Source organism: Motacilla alba, chromosome 3 (assembly GCF_015832195.1).
Source record: "Motacilla alba alba isolate MOTALB_02 chromosome 3, Motacilla_alba_V1.0_pri, whole genome shotgun sequence".
Taxonomy (NCBI): Eukaryota; Metazoa; Chordata; class Aves; order Passeriformes; family Motacillidae; genus Motacilla; species Motacilla alba.
In genome coordinates this window covers 14,789,231-14,806,061 of record NC_052018.1, presented here as the reverse complement: position 1 = coordinate 14,806,061, position 16,831 = coordinate 14,789,231, and the positions used below count along the sequence as shown (strand labels likewise).

At 35.9% G+C, this 16,831-nt stretch overlaps 1 protein-coding gene across 7 annotated transcripts in view; it reads right to left on the bottom strand.

The window, feature by feature from the left end:
• Positions 1 to 16,831, bottom strand: part of ROCK2 (Rho associated coiled-coil containing protein kinase 2) — a 104,597-nt gene that overhangs the window by 36,980 nt on the left and 50,786 nt on the right. For all 7 annotated transcript variants that reach the window (XM_038133742.1, XM_038133747.1, XM_038133741.1 and 4 more), the window contains exons 3-6: positions 16,190 to 16,290; positions 9,889 to 10,026; positions 7,049 to 7,309; positions 1,263 to 1,407 (exon numbers count right to left, since the gene is read on the bottom strand). In XM_038133742.1, coding sequence (XP_037989670.1) covers positions 1,263 to 1,407; positions 7,049 to 7,309; positions 9,889 to 10,026; positions 16,190 to 16,290 — 645 coding nt within the window. The remainder of the gene's footprint in view (positions 1 to 1,262; positions 1,408 to 7,048; positions 7,310 to 9,888; positions 10,027 to 16,189; positions 16,291 to 16,831) is intronic.

Genomic DNA, 16,831 nt, shown 5'->3' with positions numbered 1-16,831 from the left:
GTAGGTTGCCATAGCAGTGCATCGCAGGTGGGAACCACTGACATTTGCTGCTGCCTCCCTCCTTCCCAACCTTCCTCTTCTGTCTTGGAAACAGCTTTGATTTTGGCCACACCTCAAAACTATCTTAAGTCACTGAACTAAAGTTAGGATTCATCCTGTGACTAACATTTTATGGTTTTGTTAAGCAAACAATAAAATTTTCATTTTCATAATAAAATTACCATTTTCATTAGTTCTGCGGCTTTATCAAAACCAGAATAACAATACAGTTTCTGTGCTTTCTTTGAAGTGCAAAGCTTTAGAAGACCATAGCCAGAATCTGATACAAAAGTAAAGATAAAAACAAATACTTTCTACCAATATGTGGGATATGGAGAAATTAAGTAATGTTTTCCTCCTAGATACAAGAAGAAAAAAAAAGAGGCTCTGAAATGCTGAGAAAACGTTTTGGATAGCTATGCCCAATATTTCAAGAACTGAGTAATTTTATTTACTGCTAAAATTGTTCATGAGGAGCTATTAAACCACATATTCTTAAAGTCAAAATGCTGTAATTCTGAATGAGATGAAAATAGTAATAACATCATATGCTTAAGTGTATTGCCTGTCTCAGCATATCAGAAACATCAAATCTGCCATTTTCCCAGAAAATGCTGATTTTTAATAATTGTATGCTCAGTTCCATCCTTCCATAATCGGTATTTTGCTACCAGACTATCATACTGATCCCCACAATAGTTTAAGATGCAGATGACTCATCTCCTTAACAGATTATATTCTATGTTTGTTGCCATAGCAATCCAGTGTATTTTACTAGAAAATCCTGACTCAAGCACAAAAGAAAGAATCAAGCCATACTTCCACACTTTGACCTAACACAAGACACTGATGAGCTGTGGAAAAGAAGGAGAAGAGAAAAGAACAGGCCTGTCCTTGCCATTTCTCTCATCTCCTGTGTCCCTGCAAACTCAATCCTGCCTGAGGTGGCACAAATGTGGTGAGGTAGCTGACCCCAGTTAAAACTATTCTAAGAATTAGTTTTAAGCTGAACCGAGTCAGGGAACTAATCACTGAGCAAGCACGCAAACAGCTGTCACAGCACCAGAGTGACAGAGGGCAAAGAGAACAGCAATGAGCCACAGCATCAGCCAGAAGTCAGAAGCTGTCAGTGAGGCATGAGCAGCCTCCAAGCAGCAAAGTGCAGCTAAAGGCACAGGGAAGACTCAGTGATAGTCTCATTAGCAGAAGAAATCATTACTTACCAACTAACATCTCAAAAAGGAAAACCCCTACAGACCACCAGTCACATTCCCGTCCATAATAGCCATCACCCCCCTGCGATTTCAGGACTTCAGGCGAGATGTAGTCGGGAGTCCCCACGGCTGTGTCGCAGCGCACCATTCCTGTCTGGGCAACAGCAACAACACAAACAGCTCAGCTCAAGGGCCTTCTGAGCACCTCTCAAACCAATTCCTCTCTTAGTAGGACAGAAAGCCATCAAAAATATAGCCTAAAATACTTGGTTTGAGGAGGGTGTTTTAAAGACTAATTATAATTCAAGAAGCAATATGGATTAAAATGATATTTTTTGATAATGTCCTTACCCCTGCCTACTCTGTAGTGATTTCTCTTGACTCCATCTTCTCAAAATTCAGCAATTTTATTATTTTTACCACTGGTTTTAATATGAAGGAACACAGCATATCAGACTGCTCCTTTTTTCATTGAATTCAGGGACAAACTTCAGAATAATTTTGACAAGTTACAAATTCTAAGCCCTACAAAGCAGATGCATAACAATTTTGTCTAATTCAAACAATAAATCAAATGATAGGTAAAATTTTATACATGCCTTGTTTTTGTTTATATATAGAAAGAATAAAATGAGAAGCTATTTTTAAAGAATAGCAAAGCTTTACTTTTTTATTAACATATTACCACAATTGTATCAATGAAATGATTCCTCATGCTCTGCTTCACACTGAGAAACTAAAAATGTAGGGACTGAGTGACGCAGAAGCATCAATCAGCTCTGCCATCATTCTGATTCAGGGTTATAAGTCTTGTTTCCTTTAATGAAATTCACTGAATTCACTCCTGAGACCAGATGGATGAATGAAATGAAATCCTGGATGAAGTTAGAGAAGTACCAAAAATACACTCACCTTTTATTCAGTTTCCTAATCCAAAGTTTTATCTAAATCATTTCACAAAGGTTTTTCATGCATTTTGCCATCAGCATGAATGGCAATATATATTAATTTTGAATAATAATACAAAATATTAGTAGCAACAACTAAGTTCAAAGTACATATTTAAATAAAATAAGAGAACCATTTGATTTTGGAATTGTACTGATACACAAAATTTAGACACCACATTACAATTTTCTTTCTCATATACAATATGAACTGTGGAAAAGCTTTTATTTCTGTACTAAACCAGAATCCAGAAAGTCATGAACCCGTAGGCAAAAACTAAAGGGATGACTACATACTCTAAAGACCTATGGAATACTTCAAATGTCCTCCTGGCAAATGCCTGTCTTCTATGACTCCATGCTAAAACTGAAACCTAAAGAAATTTTAATTTCTCAGTTCCAGAATGAAGAGCAGGTAAACTTTTGCATTCTATATTGGATGAGATAGTACATAGCTTATTCATACTGGGATAAAAAAAATGAAGTTAGCTCTTTCCAGAAGACCTATTGCATTCATTGGACAAAGAAAAATTCAGGCAAACATATTTTAACACGGCAAAATAAACTAAAGCTCAAAGACTCCAGGAAACTAAAGTTAAGAGGATTTGAAAATGGATCTAACACATGGCAAGGAACCACTATTTGAATATCTTGCTTCTCACACAACTCTGTGCACTAACCTGCATGACTTCTCTGAAGCTTAAGCCTCTCTTTGCTCTGAGCACAGGAGGAATTGCTCTAGGGTTATGTGGTTCTACTCATCCAGGAGGACTGTGGCAACTTAATGAGGCTCCAACACTGATGCATGTCTATCTCTTCCTTATCCAAACACAAAATTACAACAGGGTAAAGTCTGAATTTTTGCTCAGTCAAGCCTGGTTGAAACTACCCGAATCCCTTCCTGGGTAAGGAGATTCTTTAAAAACAAAGTCACCAAAACAGTTCCAAAAGAGTTCTCTGAAGTCTACAGCTTGAGTCACAGCCTTTCCACTTTGACACCAAAGCATTTAATAACACCCTATTTCCCATCCCTCTATAACTAATACACCAAAACAGGAATACTTTTTAATATGTTACACATGTTGATATTTTCTGAGGTCTTAAACAAACAAAGTAAAGGCTGTGCCAAAACCTAGCCAGACCTACACAAGTCTGATGGCTGCTATACAGCAAAAAGGAAAGTATTTTCAAAAATGTTACAGATGTTAAAGAACTCCATGCAGTAACACTCAAGTTTTCAGGCAAGATGCCAAAGAATTGAACAGTAAAACAAAAAAAATACTTCCACAGTAAGAGAAGCCTTTGCATGTAACACCAGGCTCAATGGGCCATAGCTCTCTGAAGCACATGAACCTGGTTCTACTTATTCCCCGTAAAACTCTCTACCTTGTCTCAAGAACTAACCTAGAAATGCATTTACAGATCACAGAACAGCCTGGCTTGGAAAGGACCTGAAAGATCATCTGACTTAACCAGTCATAGGAAAAGGAGCTGATAAAATATTATCTAGCACCCTGTGGGACTGCATTACAAAATGGGGATTCTACCACGTCCCTCAGGAGGTTGGCCCATTATCACCTGGATATGAAATGCCCAGATTTCTGTTCTGCTCATTTACACACTTCCTCTTTCGAAGAACTTGGGTGTTGTTCTGTATGTATTTTTAAGTACTGGATACGTTTAATACCACAGTCAGACTGTGATCTCTGGCATCAAAGTTGAGTAAACAGGGACATGCTCTCTGTCCAATATAGAGCACCTTGGCAGTCCCTGCATTCTGAAGAGACTTAAATGGTGCTGTTTTCTCTGGGCAATGTGTTACTGCTGTGTTTCAAACACTGAGCCTCTATGCCTGAGTTACATACTTTCTGTAACAGTTGTCATGCAAAGCTTCCTGTCAGGAGTCTCAGGCCAGTGTTTTACCGGAACCTTTTCTCATCACCTCAAAAGATCATGGTGGACCTTGGATCTCCTGCAGATATGTGAGAGACGTACAGTGCAATCGTAAAAAACTGGCTGTCCAAGAGACACAGCAATGTTCTTGCAGCTCCTGACAACTTGGAGGTGAGGCTGTTGTGTTTCCCAGCATCATGCTGAAGACAAAGCAATTACGGTTTCATCTTCAGGAGGATCTCCATCAAACCTGAAGGACTTGCTGTCTTGAACCAAGGCTGACAATCAAGCTTTCACTCCCTCAGGAAGTTCCTTCCAGTAAACAAGAGCTGGAGGGTGTTTGGGTGGAAACATGAGGACCGCATACATCAGGTGTTAACAGCAGACAATGCACCAAGGCAGGAAGGATCCAGCAGAGTCCTCTTCACTGGACAAGCTTCAGTGAGAAAGAAGCTGAGTTCCAAAAAGATGAAAACGCTGCTTCTTTCAGCTGAACTGCCTGGGCTGAGGCAATAATCCCAAGTGGCAAACATCCCTTCTTTTGATCACATCCTTTTCAACAGATATCCTCTGAATCTGTGCTCGGCTGAAAGCTCAGTTAGCACAGGGCAATGCTGTGCATAGCAGCACTGGGAGCTCCAGACCCTGCGATACCTACCAAAGCCAGCTGCTGTTTAGTTTCTTACACAACACCTGAGGATTAGACAGACTGGTGAACCCTGCCCTGGTCTAGCTAATAGACCTAAATACCAAAAAAGAGAACCACGAATCCTACTAAATTTTTGAGTCTAACGCCGTTCTTTATTCAACAACAGAAATACTCACTTTGATGCAGATTTTAAATTAGACAACTAATTTTAAAAAATCAAGACAAACAACGAAAAACAATGCCACAAACCCCCCAATTATCACAACTGAATTACAAAAACAGAACAGTTCCTTTTAGGCTGGGAAAGATCACTAGAACACTTAGCAACTCTTTTCACAAAATGATAAGGAGAAACTCTGCTGCAAATGTCTGTTCTGGTCTGGCCGACTTAAGCAAACACTGAATACAATTCCACAACAAAGGTCAGAAAAATCATTCAACAAATTGAAGCAAAATTTTCCTGGGTTTTCAACAGCATAAGGAAGATGCTAATGCTCACAACTGCTAAAAGAGATCCAAATCCAAAAAATAAATAAGTATTGGGTAAGCATATAGTTTTTACAAATCAGTCTGCCAACACCAATATTATATTTACACAGCTGGGATGTGTTCATGTTTTGTAAGAAGTAACATGAGATTTGGAGACAATCCAGAACCTCTCAACTTCTAAAAGCTTCTGTAGAAAGCTTCTCAAACTTCTAAAGCTTCCTGTACAAAAATTTTTGCCATTCCACTGACTGTGAGAAACAAAAAGAACTTAAAATGTAATCCTTTAAAAAATTAATTTCTCTAGGAGATCACTGGTCCACTGATGATGCCCGGTCTAAAGTGGAGCTTGCTGTAACTTTATGAGAAAATGGATGCATTTGTCACATTTACAGTGCCATCACAAAAGGTATAGATCCACCATTTCTGGGGCCCCTAAAATAGCATAGAGGATCACCTTTTTTTGGTAGATTTATATTGTGAGCTTTTTTGATGCTTTTTTGCTGTCATTCCAACGAACAACAGATTCTTTTAAGACACTACAATCTGAATTAAGAGACTAAGTACTACTTTTGATTTTTTCAATTAAAATAAATGCTGTCCTCTAAAATACAGGAAAGTAAATCAACAAAATGGAGGTACATATTATCTCTGCCTTTAGACTAACAACTACAACATCACCAAAACTGAATAGACTGAACTTCTATAAACAGCTGCAGTTGGACAATGATTAAATTAATATATCGTCATGTGAAAAAAAAAACCCACCCTAAACAGACACAGTACTTCTTGATACTGCTGAAGAGACATTAACTTAATGATGCAAATGCAAATTAAGTAGATAGCAGAAATTATATCAAGTACTGCCTAAACAATACAGAAAAAAACCCCAAAACATAAAAGCAAGTAAGCTTAAAAGGATCACCCTTGCCAACACTGCTACAGAAAACTTTCAAAGACCAGGTAAATCATAACACACATTCATATAAAGGTTTTTTTTGGTATATGTTATAATCTTACATAAGTTTTTCTATAATCTTACAAAGTTTTTCATAGAAAGAATAATTATATTTTTTCATAGGAAGAGTATATTCCCTAAATTACAGCACAACACTGTCTGTCAGGCAAGATTCTAAGAGTGCAAACTACAAACGGTCATTTTATTTTCAAGTTTTTTTAATAATATAAAGTACCCTGTTAAAAATATTCATACACAAACTCATTAGAAAACTGTATTTGGCTGTACATAGCTAAATCTGGACAATTAAATAATTTTAACTGACATCTTAGCATCCTGACAAATAACTATCAGATTTTGATCAATACATCACATATCACTGCTGCTGTACTGTGACCTCACTTGAATGACCACTAGAGGATGCTATGAGAACAATTAGATACAGGAAAAACACATGCGGAATGTATCTTGCCTATAAAATAATTTCATTTACAAAAAAAGTTAGCTTATGAACTGTTCCAATATTATTAATGTTGAAACTAAGAGTTATCTTGCAAGCTTTTCAAACATTTGCAAAAAAAAAAAGTACCTTAGAAATTCATAAAGGCACATGCTTTCAAAAATAGCAGAGTAAGTTTACATCCTTCTTCCATGTGAGAGAACAGTTTATAACAGAAAAGATTACACTATTTAAAGTACTCTTATATTTAAAAATAGGAAACAAGAATCACCTTTCTAACCAAGTAGATCATTAGATGAATATTCCTTTGGGTATTATACTACATAAGAAAATAACCTTAGATGTAGATGTAAGTTAGAATTACAGTTTAATAGATGGTAAATTATTCAGTTGCATACTTACTTCATCCATTTTCATGCAAGTGCCAAAATCTGCCAGCTTCAGATGCCCATACTTATCTAAAAGCATATTGTCAGGCTTCACATCTCTGTGTATCAAGCCCATGGAGTGAATTGCATCAAGAGCAAGAACAACTTCAGCTGTGTAGAATTTGGCCCATTTCTCAGGCACATCGTAATTGCTCATAAGGTTTACAAGATCTCCACCTGGCATGTATTCCATTACCATGTACAAATATTTGTCATCTTGAAAGGCACAAAATAGCTGCAACGTTAAAAAAAAGGAAAGGAAAAAGAATGCAATTACTTTTCAGACAGCTAGAGAAAGGAATAAAGCCCTTTATCTTGAAGTTTCATTGAACCTGAGAATACGTTTTCAAGATTACTTTTAATATGCATAAAATATACATTTTTCTATTAATTTTTAGAGTACCTTGAAATTTACTGAACTTCAGAAACCCCTCATTATAATTTCTGAGAAAGTAAAAAAATATTTCCTGATTATTTTAATACTATATGCATGCATCTATCTATCTATCTATCTATCTATCTATCTATCTATCTATCTATCTATCTATCTCCATGTTTCCTGGCATTAAGAAGTATCACTGAGTCAAAATGCAAAGTACCAAATCTGCAACAGGGAGCATCATGTTCTGATTTGAAAATAGCTCAACAGTGAGCAGTATCTTAGACTGTTTCCAAATTTTCTATATTATAAATTCCTTATCTCTGTACATGTTTGCAAAGTCACTGCTGACTTTGTCCTAAATCAACACATATTGAAACAAGAAATAAAAACAAAATGTTCCTCAAGAAAACTAACACAATACAAAGAAACTGTCCTTAACATTAAAACACTAGCCTGGTATAAGTGGCAGTCAGTATGTTTCCTACTGGCACAATAGTAAAAGTAAATTCAGTCTCTTTAAAATGTACTTCAGACCTAGAGTGCTGAAGTTTTAGAAATTCCACTTGGTTATCACCAGGTCTGAAAATAGCCCAATCCAGCAAAAAGCATTACTATCAAATGTTCAGTGACTGTTGTGAAAAAGTCTCTGAAAGTCTCACCTTATTTCTCGGGGAATACTGCCTGACCTTAAAAACTAAAATCATTCACATCTTTAAATTACACACAAAATTACAAGGCAATTAAAAAATAGGATGTGTAGAAAGGATGAAGTCAGACTCAAGGAGACTGTGGAGGATGAGGAACCACAAAAGGCAGGTATGTTATTATGGAGATTTGACCTTCAGATTAAAATTACTTGTATAAATACTGACAGAGGACCTAGATTAGAAATATATATTTTAATACATATATGCTGCACTGTATTTGTTTGCACAAATGGATAATATATCCAATATATAGTACAATAATGGGTTGGGTCATTAAAATCCAAATGAAGATTCAATATAATCTCTATTTTGTCACATGTAGAGATATTAATATAATAACAAATAACAGCACTATGTCTTTATACAGCACTTTTGTTCTTGCCCTCAAGGGATTTAATAAAAAAATTAAAACTATCTAGGGCTCTTGTTTCATTTACTTTTCACATTAAAAACTAGACAGAGAGAAGCAGCGTGATCTGTCCCAGTTTCTAGATCAGAACACGATCTACATTTTCTTCAAACCAGCTCAATGTCCTACCCCACTGGACCACATCACCTAAATATATCACACTAATACACTTCGTCATAAAAGGCACAATTTCAACTACACTTTAGTTCATTTGCTATTTACAAATGCAGACACACATTTATATCCTGCTTGTGACTGTTTCCTTTGAAAATCCACGTCATGCATTTCTCGTTACTTTCAACTGCCTGTGAGAAACAGTTCCTGACAATTACTGCTACTAAACAAAGAACTAAATTTAAAAAATCATCTATTTGTTTAAGTACTTCTGCTGAATATAGGCAAGAGCACAAAACGTGCTCAAAGAGCAAAACATCTTTGTACACCTGAGGTAAAGTGTTATTAAAAATACATGGAAAGCTTAAAGTCAATCTTATCAAATATACAGAAGCATAGAAATATATATGAGAGCATTTAAATTAATCATAAGGACTAACAATTTCTCCAAGCACACGCTTTCACTACTCCTTTTGCTAACTGCTGCAATTTACCAGTTACAACAAATGGCAATAATTAGTACTGATTGTTCCCAAAGGCATAATTCACATTACAGCATTTTGATGACACATGTCACGAGACAGCTGTGAGTGACGGTGTCCAAGACCAGAGAAAGAAGTCAGGTCTGTTACTGGACATGCTGAGGGCTGATGTGAGCTCAGAACTGACCACCACAAGAAGATGGTTTCAAGGAAACCACTGCTTCAGCCCCCTGTCTTGCAGGAGACCAGGACTGCACACTCATCCATATATCAAACTACAGCTGAAAAGACAGTGGCTATTTAAAGCACTCTTAATACCAATTGCCTGTGATCAATTGACTGTATCATGAAGAAAGACTGGAAATGCCAATCACATTTGTTTCTACATTCCTATACAGAGTTTTTCACAGTTGGAAAGATAATTTCCCTATTATTCCAAATAATTACGTAGGCATTTCAAAAATCTATTTAATTCTGTTTTATGACACATTTGTAGTAACTAAAATGCAAATTAATCTACTTTTTAACACAGCCAAATATACAAAACTTAGTGAAATTGCTTTAAAAATGTATTTTTTAAAAGCAAAAATCTGAACCTAAACCTTGATTTGAGTTTCAATGTAAATTCCAAACCAGCCCAAGACTGGGAAGTATTTATGGCCTCAGCATCATTACTTTTGCTGTTGTTGTTGTTATTTTACTTTTACACATCTTTCTTACCTGAACCACCCACGGGCTGTTGGCAAAGGCCATGATATCTCTTTCTTCCCAGAAAAAGGCTGAATCTGATCTTTTGATCATTTCAAATTTACTAAGGAGCTTCATCGCATAAACCTTCTGTGTCATTTTATGGCGAACCTGTTGATTGAGAAAGAAGAGAATCAACCTTTTAAAATGCCTTGTTAAAATCTGAGTACCAGCCTAGTATGTTTCTGCTACGTGCAAATTGCTTTCTGAGATGTGATGCCTCCAGGTCTTCATACACCAAATTTTCTACACAGTAAGGATTTGAGAACTTCCAAACCTCAAAAGAAAAGTTAAACAGCTGCTCAAAAAACCCATCATAGCAGGAAATAACATCTAACTCTGCTTTTATTCTCTCATTCTGAATGCTGTCTAGCCATTGAATCCATCCATGTTAGAAACGGGGCAAGCTGTCTGCTTCTACTGCTGCCAAGTTTTATTTTACACCAAAACATGATTGTTCCTATTTGTTTTCCTAAACAGTTCTTAAATTCACTTTAAATGGTGCAAAAATTAATACAATAAATCCTGATGGAAAACTGGAATTAAACCTTTTATTACAAAATATAAAAACATTTTTGAAAACTTCATCTGAATTCAGACATGAAACCAAATCCTTAAATTGCACATTGCAGTCATTACTCAGCTAATTAATCATATGGCATGCTATTTTATGAAAAAACTATTAAAGGAACAGGTTTTTAACATTCTTGAGTGTTTCTTAAAGAAATCAAGGCGAGAAGTATTCAGCTATAAGAAGACTGAGTCATCAGGACCTTAAGTTTCTGCCTATTTTTTTTCCTGTTAAAATAAAAAATTCAGTGAACTAGTTATTGAAATCAATTCATGAAAACTGGGAAATGCACCAGAAACTGAAGTTATTATTTTCTGGTGAATTTAAAACCCCTCACATCTAGTAAATAAAGCAGATCTCCTAACTTCTTAGTTTTCCACAATATCTGAGTTTAATTATGTTACATGAAAGAATGCTTAACAGGCTTTTCTGAACAGCTGTAGATGCAGGTCCATGACACCTGCAGAGCAAAGCTTCAGAGGGGCACCTATTTGGTCTACAGATCTGGGAGCATCAGTCTCCTGCTCCTGAGGAGCTGCAAAAATTAATACTGCTGAAGGAACAGAAGAAGCATCAGGTAGAGGGGTGATCTTGGAAAAAGCAAGAACATGAAAGAAAAAGGATAATTTAAGAAGTTGCTGTTCTTGAAATTGGGGTTTTTTGCCTTCAAGATACAGGTGCAAAGGTTTTATTGTTAGTATCTTGTATAGTTTAACATTAAGAAATTAGATCAAAAAACCTCCAACCTAACGCCAGAACAGAAACGTGGTATCTCTGTGCATTAACAACTCCATAAGCATATTTTACGACATAAATTAGTCAGCTAGTGAAGATGTCCTAAAACAGTATTTTGAAAACTAACTTCTTCCCATTTACTAATCACAAATGGGATAATTTACAAAGGCTTGGTGGTACACCATAGACTATACTTCCCTAAGTAGAACTTTTGTAATCCTGGCCAAAACCAGAAGAAACACAAAGACCAGAAACCTCAAAAAGATATTGTTCAATTGAAGATGCATTCCCTGTGAAACTTCACATGGAAGCTCTGCACTGTATTTAGTAGTTTACAATTGCTAAAGTCACTATGTACTCTTGCCTAGGTGCAGTTAGAGTAGCTGCCTGCATTTAGAAAAAACAACTGTCTCCCTTGACTTGGGTGAAAAAATTCTTCAAAGTCATCACAGCCTGAAGGAAGTTCATATACAGTAGAAACAAAGTAAAGAGGGGTGGGGGGCCCAAAATCAGTCTGTACACCTGCCTAAATAGCTTACTGGCTAATGATACCTAACCAAAAGGTTACTGGCTAATGATTTCGTGTGAAAATTTCAAGATGGGCTCTTTCTCTGTACAAAACCAAAGCAGTAACAAGTATACTGGCACAGCCAGAGACTAAGTATGTCTTGGCAGTCTTTGCAGGTGAGCAGACCTACTGCTGACATTCCTCCTGCTATCAGCACCATGGCCCCTGGAGACAGCCTTTTGAGCTGCTAGTCACTGTGTGCTCTTTACTCAGAGCTATATTTGTACATACAGATATTAGCTCATACAGCAGATTATTCATGTATTAAACTGTCATGATGTTTCAACTTCTTCCAACTGTTAAAATGCACTGCCAAATTTAAACTGCAGCTCACCAGAGTAACTCTCAAAATAGGTAGGAAAATCCCTTCATGCCATTGGCACTGAGTAACATGGCCTTGTTTAACTCATGAAAATGCATTAAGAAAAAAGAATTTCACTCTACTCTGCTTCAACAATCTAATACTTTCAATAAACAAAATGCCTCCATAATTTCCCCAGTATTCACATGGGAAGACAATCTGCAGGCAAAGAAAATAACACATCAATTTGAAGTGATCAGATTTAGTACACAGTATTGGAAATGATACTGTCTCTTTTATGATTTTGAAAAAAATTATAATCCTAGAGTGGTGTTTTGAAATGAACTCAATGGCTTGAAGTAATTACAGGTATCCTAAAATAATTAATAAAGCTGTAAGAAAGGACTACAGATAAGGTATCAAAGTTCACCTCCTGACAAATTTGCAGGTAATAAAACATGACTGCTTTATCTGCTTTACTGCAGAACTGTACATCAGCAGTGCATGGGGAATTAAAGCTAATAAACAAAGCACTTAATGAAGAAAAATAAACCAGCAGGCTATGATGACAGTACTTTGCAACACTAAGAAATCAGACAGTAAAGACTGTCACTCAGACCATCCTGTAGCACCCAAACACAAGGAAGTGTTAACTTTGCTTTAGTTTTCTCTTCCAGTGCATGAGTAGGTCAATCTGCTGTGTCACTGCAACATTACAGTCCTTCATGGTTAGACCTGGGAGAAGGAACTAAAGATAAGTTTCAATTTCAAATCAAGATGATTTTCCACAAGTGAAAACAAACAAGAGGAACTCAGGATCTGCTTTCATAAATAACTGTTTCTGCATAAACCAGAAGTAACATATTAAGTACCATAATTCAATTTTTCTGTCTGGCCCTATACACCAGTCACTTTTATTCATGGCACTGCGTAAGAGGAGAAGTGATCTGGCAGCTGGCAATCATTTTCTTAGCTTTCCCCATCACAACAGACCCAGCAAAACCAGAGACCAGAGCACAAGTGTAGAGTTTAATACTTCTGGATTTATAAGGAAATTGTTTCTCCACCACAGTCAGATGCTCAGACCAGAGTCATCTGATCTCTCTTTATTGGACTATTTTTAAATTTTTTTGGAGGGGAGAGGAAGAGGAAAAATCAAGTCTTTTAAAAAAAATCTAGCTGTAAGACACAACAGTTGAGAATGTATTTTACTTTCTTGACCGAATCTGGAAAGCTGATTGCTTCACGTAAGTTCTTTAGCAAGAAAATGTTATACTGGAGCAGAAGACTTATGGAAAACAAAATTAAATGAAAGAGGTCATAGCTGATTATTTTATGTTGCAAACATTACAAGCCAAAAAATGAGCATACTAATATAATAATTAGAAACATATAATAAATATTTGTGCTAAAATTCCTATGCACAACAACACATACTGATAACACAGCATTCATTAATTTAACTCATGTACTTAATCATGTTTTATTTATGGTTCTTTCTGTATTTAATCCCCACTGAAGCAAATTTCTATTTTGATCACAGAAAGTGTTGCAAAATATTTTCATTACCACAAATCCATCATCTGCAACAGTGGTGTCAACATTTTGAATGGAGTAGAAATAGATAGAGCTTAGCTCAATAGTTTAAACTTGTACCATACCTTGTGAGGCAAAAAATTGAGGTATGTATGTCCACATCACCAGCTAATATTAGTTCAGATCTGCAGTTGTATTTATTAGCCCACTGCTTTTCAGCTCTAAGACTTCATAACATAATGATTTCTACTTGTATTTTTACTTTCCAGAAAAAGTGTTCTTTTAAATTGACATGAAGTACAGACGAGCTCTATATGAAGACACAGAAGTTTCTTTCCAATACCAAGGATTCTTGCTTTTTTTGAAGGGATTAATAAAGGTTTTTTTAAAAACCCCCATGACAACAATGCAACCCAAACCCCATCATTGTATGACCAGGTTACTGTGAATTTTTTCATTACATTTTAATGGGCGGGCAAATGAAAAATGATGTTTGTCTTCAGATCCCTCAAAGTGCCCAACTGCAGTATGTACACCACAAAAATTATCTCTTCTTAAAATTTAAATTGTGTATGACATGGTGAATTATGAAAGAGTTTCCAGAACAAATTAGGACCTTCTATTTGAAAATAATTGTTAAAAAGAAAATAAAAATAATTTAGAAAAACCCTTCTATTCTTAAGAAATACACGCATGAAAACAATGTATTTTCATTTTTGAAGCACATCAAAAATATAGTTCTCTTGGATGCTTCCAGGAAATATGAGTGGAACATCTAAAAATGGCACATGATTTTTGTTATTGGGACTTGCTCTTTTTCATCTCCTATCCCCTCAACAAATGGACATGGAACTCTGCTCTTTACAACTTGATTTTTCACTGATTTCACATGCCAGTGCATAAGGAGTGTCTCTATTCACTGCTCCATGTGGATAAATGTAAAGATACAAGTGTCTAATAAAAGACTTTAAAATAAACCATTTGATGTGACTGCCATTGAAAAGACACGGAGTAGACTGCTTTCTTACAAACACCCTGCAGCAGCCCCTTCACAACAAAGTAGGGTTCTGCTGAAGGTTTTGGTTTTAATTTCTTGCCTACAAAGATATAAAATTATACAAGGATATAAATATACATAATAATTCTTTAAAGTCTTGCTAGAAAATGAGGATTTTTGGAAATACTCCATTCCATAGTCCATTCACCCTTCTGGACGAAAACAAAGTGTAAATGACCCTGACAGAAAGAAAGAGAAGAGAGGTCTACATTTTCATGCTACTAGACTTGGATGAAGTTGTCTTAAAAAATGACACAGATGAATAAAAATTGCTGATTAGATGTTGCTATCTGCCATACTAATCACATCTAAATTTGAAAATTACCCATGAGTCATGCAAATAACATTAGGCTAGTCAGAGGGGTTTTCTTCAAGTTCCAACAAATTTTAACAACACTAATATGGAAAATACAAAGAATTTTATAAATGGATCATAAATTTATTGCCATTGTACACTGTGTCTCCCATAAGCCCTTCACAGCTTAGATCTTGCCACATTCCAACACATCTTTGTACTTTCCAAAATGGTTATACATTACAAGACAATATGATTTTCCCAGCTTCCTAGTGCAAAATTACCACAGTGCAGTAAAATGCCAGCTCCAGGTCAGCAAGTACAAGCAAAAGAGTAATTTTTGTTACCTTGCGGTAACAAGATAACAAGCTTCCTAGTTAGTTGCTCCCCTTTCCATTGAACTGCTTCATACCTCTCTTCCTCTAAAAATACTCACCCAGAACATCACCATGGATCAGCTGGTGCACAGTTATCTGTTAGCTCATGAAAACTTGTCCCTAATGTTTGCATTCTAGATTCTATCTGGCACTTACATCCAATACTTATTTCAAAACTGACATATCAATCCATCTCATACATAGGTTCACATTTTATGCCACTTATCAGACAGTAGGACTTGGAAGTCCTGGAAAAATCAAAATGAAATGAAAATCAGACTACATGTGATACACTAAGTTCCTTTTTGTAGTTTGATTACCTTTTTTTATAACAGAATTTCTTTGCAACAGAAATTTTAAAAGTAATCCCATTCATACTTTGGATATTATATTGCATACAATGTCAAGGGGACAATGTTATGGAGGGAATCTTTTAAAAATCCTGTGAGTCATGTCACTTAAAATACAATGCAAGCAGCACAATTATAAGAACAAAACAAAAATCTCTTGTTGCAGCGCCTCACCTGCTCTTTTGTAGAAGGTTTCATGTATTATTATACAGTGATACTTGGGGCCAAAAAGATTTAGAATTGCAATGGACTGCCTCTTTTATTTTGATAAAAGGATAGAAAACATTCCTGAGTTCTTCCCTTCCTATCCATCATATTTTAAAGTGAGATTTACTGTTTACCATGCACAGAAACAATCTCTCAATAAAATGAAAATTACACTTGTTCTTTTTAAGAAGAATTTTTAAATATAAAACATGAAGATTGAAGAAGGTTTTGGCTAAAACTGTTAATCTGTCTAAACATTAAATCATTACATTCTTACCAGCTGCACTTCTCCAAAAGCCCCTCTTCCAATCACCTTAACAACATCATAGTCTTCAGCTTTCATTTGTAAAGCTCGTATTTTTTCCACAATCTTCTCATCTAAAACAAATCAAATAGAAGTTGCAATAATAATGCATTAGTAGAATACAATTTTAGCTATTCATTTAGAGTAAAAATAAGCTATTTTTATTCAAATGATTAGAGTCTTCTTGGTAATTCTTGAAATCTGTAGTCACTATTAATACCCTCTTTCATTAATCTTTGGAAACAATTAGCCGTCTACCTTTAGCTGTAACAAATGAAATATCTTTCATATTTTGCTGACTCTCATTTCACACCTCTAATAATCACTCACAAGCTTATGGGAAGATTCTGGTAATGAAGAGAGCCAGAGATAACTATGTGGAATTTTCAATCATTCCTTGCTACCCACTGCACTCCCAGGATCCACTGACACTCCACTGATAATGCCAAGGTGGAGTACATGGTACGCAAAAAGCACTGCGGGTGCAACCTGTTCATACACACCTGGAGGGTTCAGCAGCACTCACATGGCAAGGAATGTGACTTGGTAACCTTCATGTACAACTGCAGATCACACAAAGACCTGGCACATCCACTCACCCATTCCACACAAAAC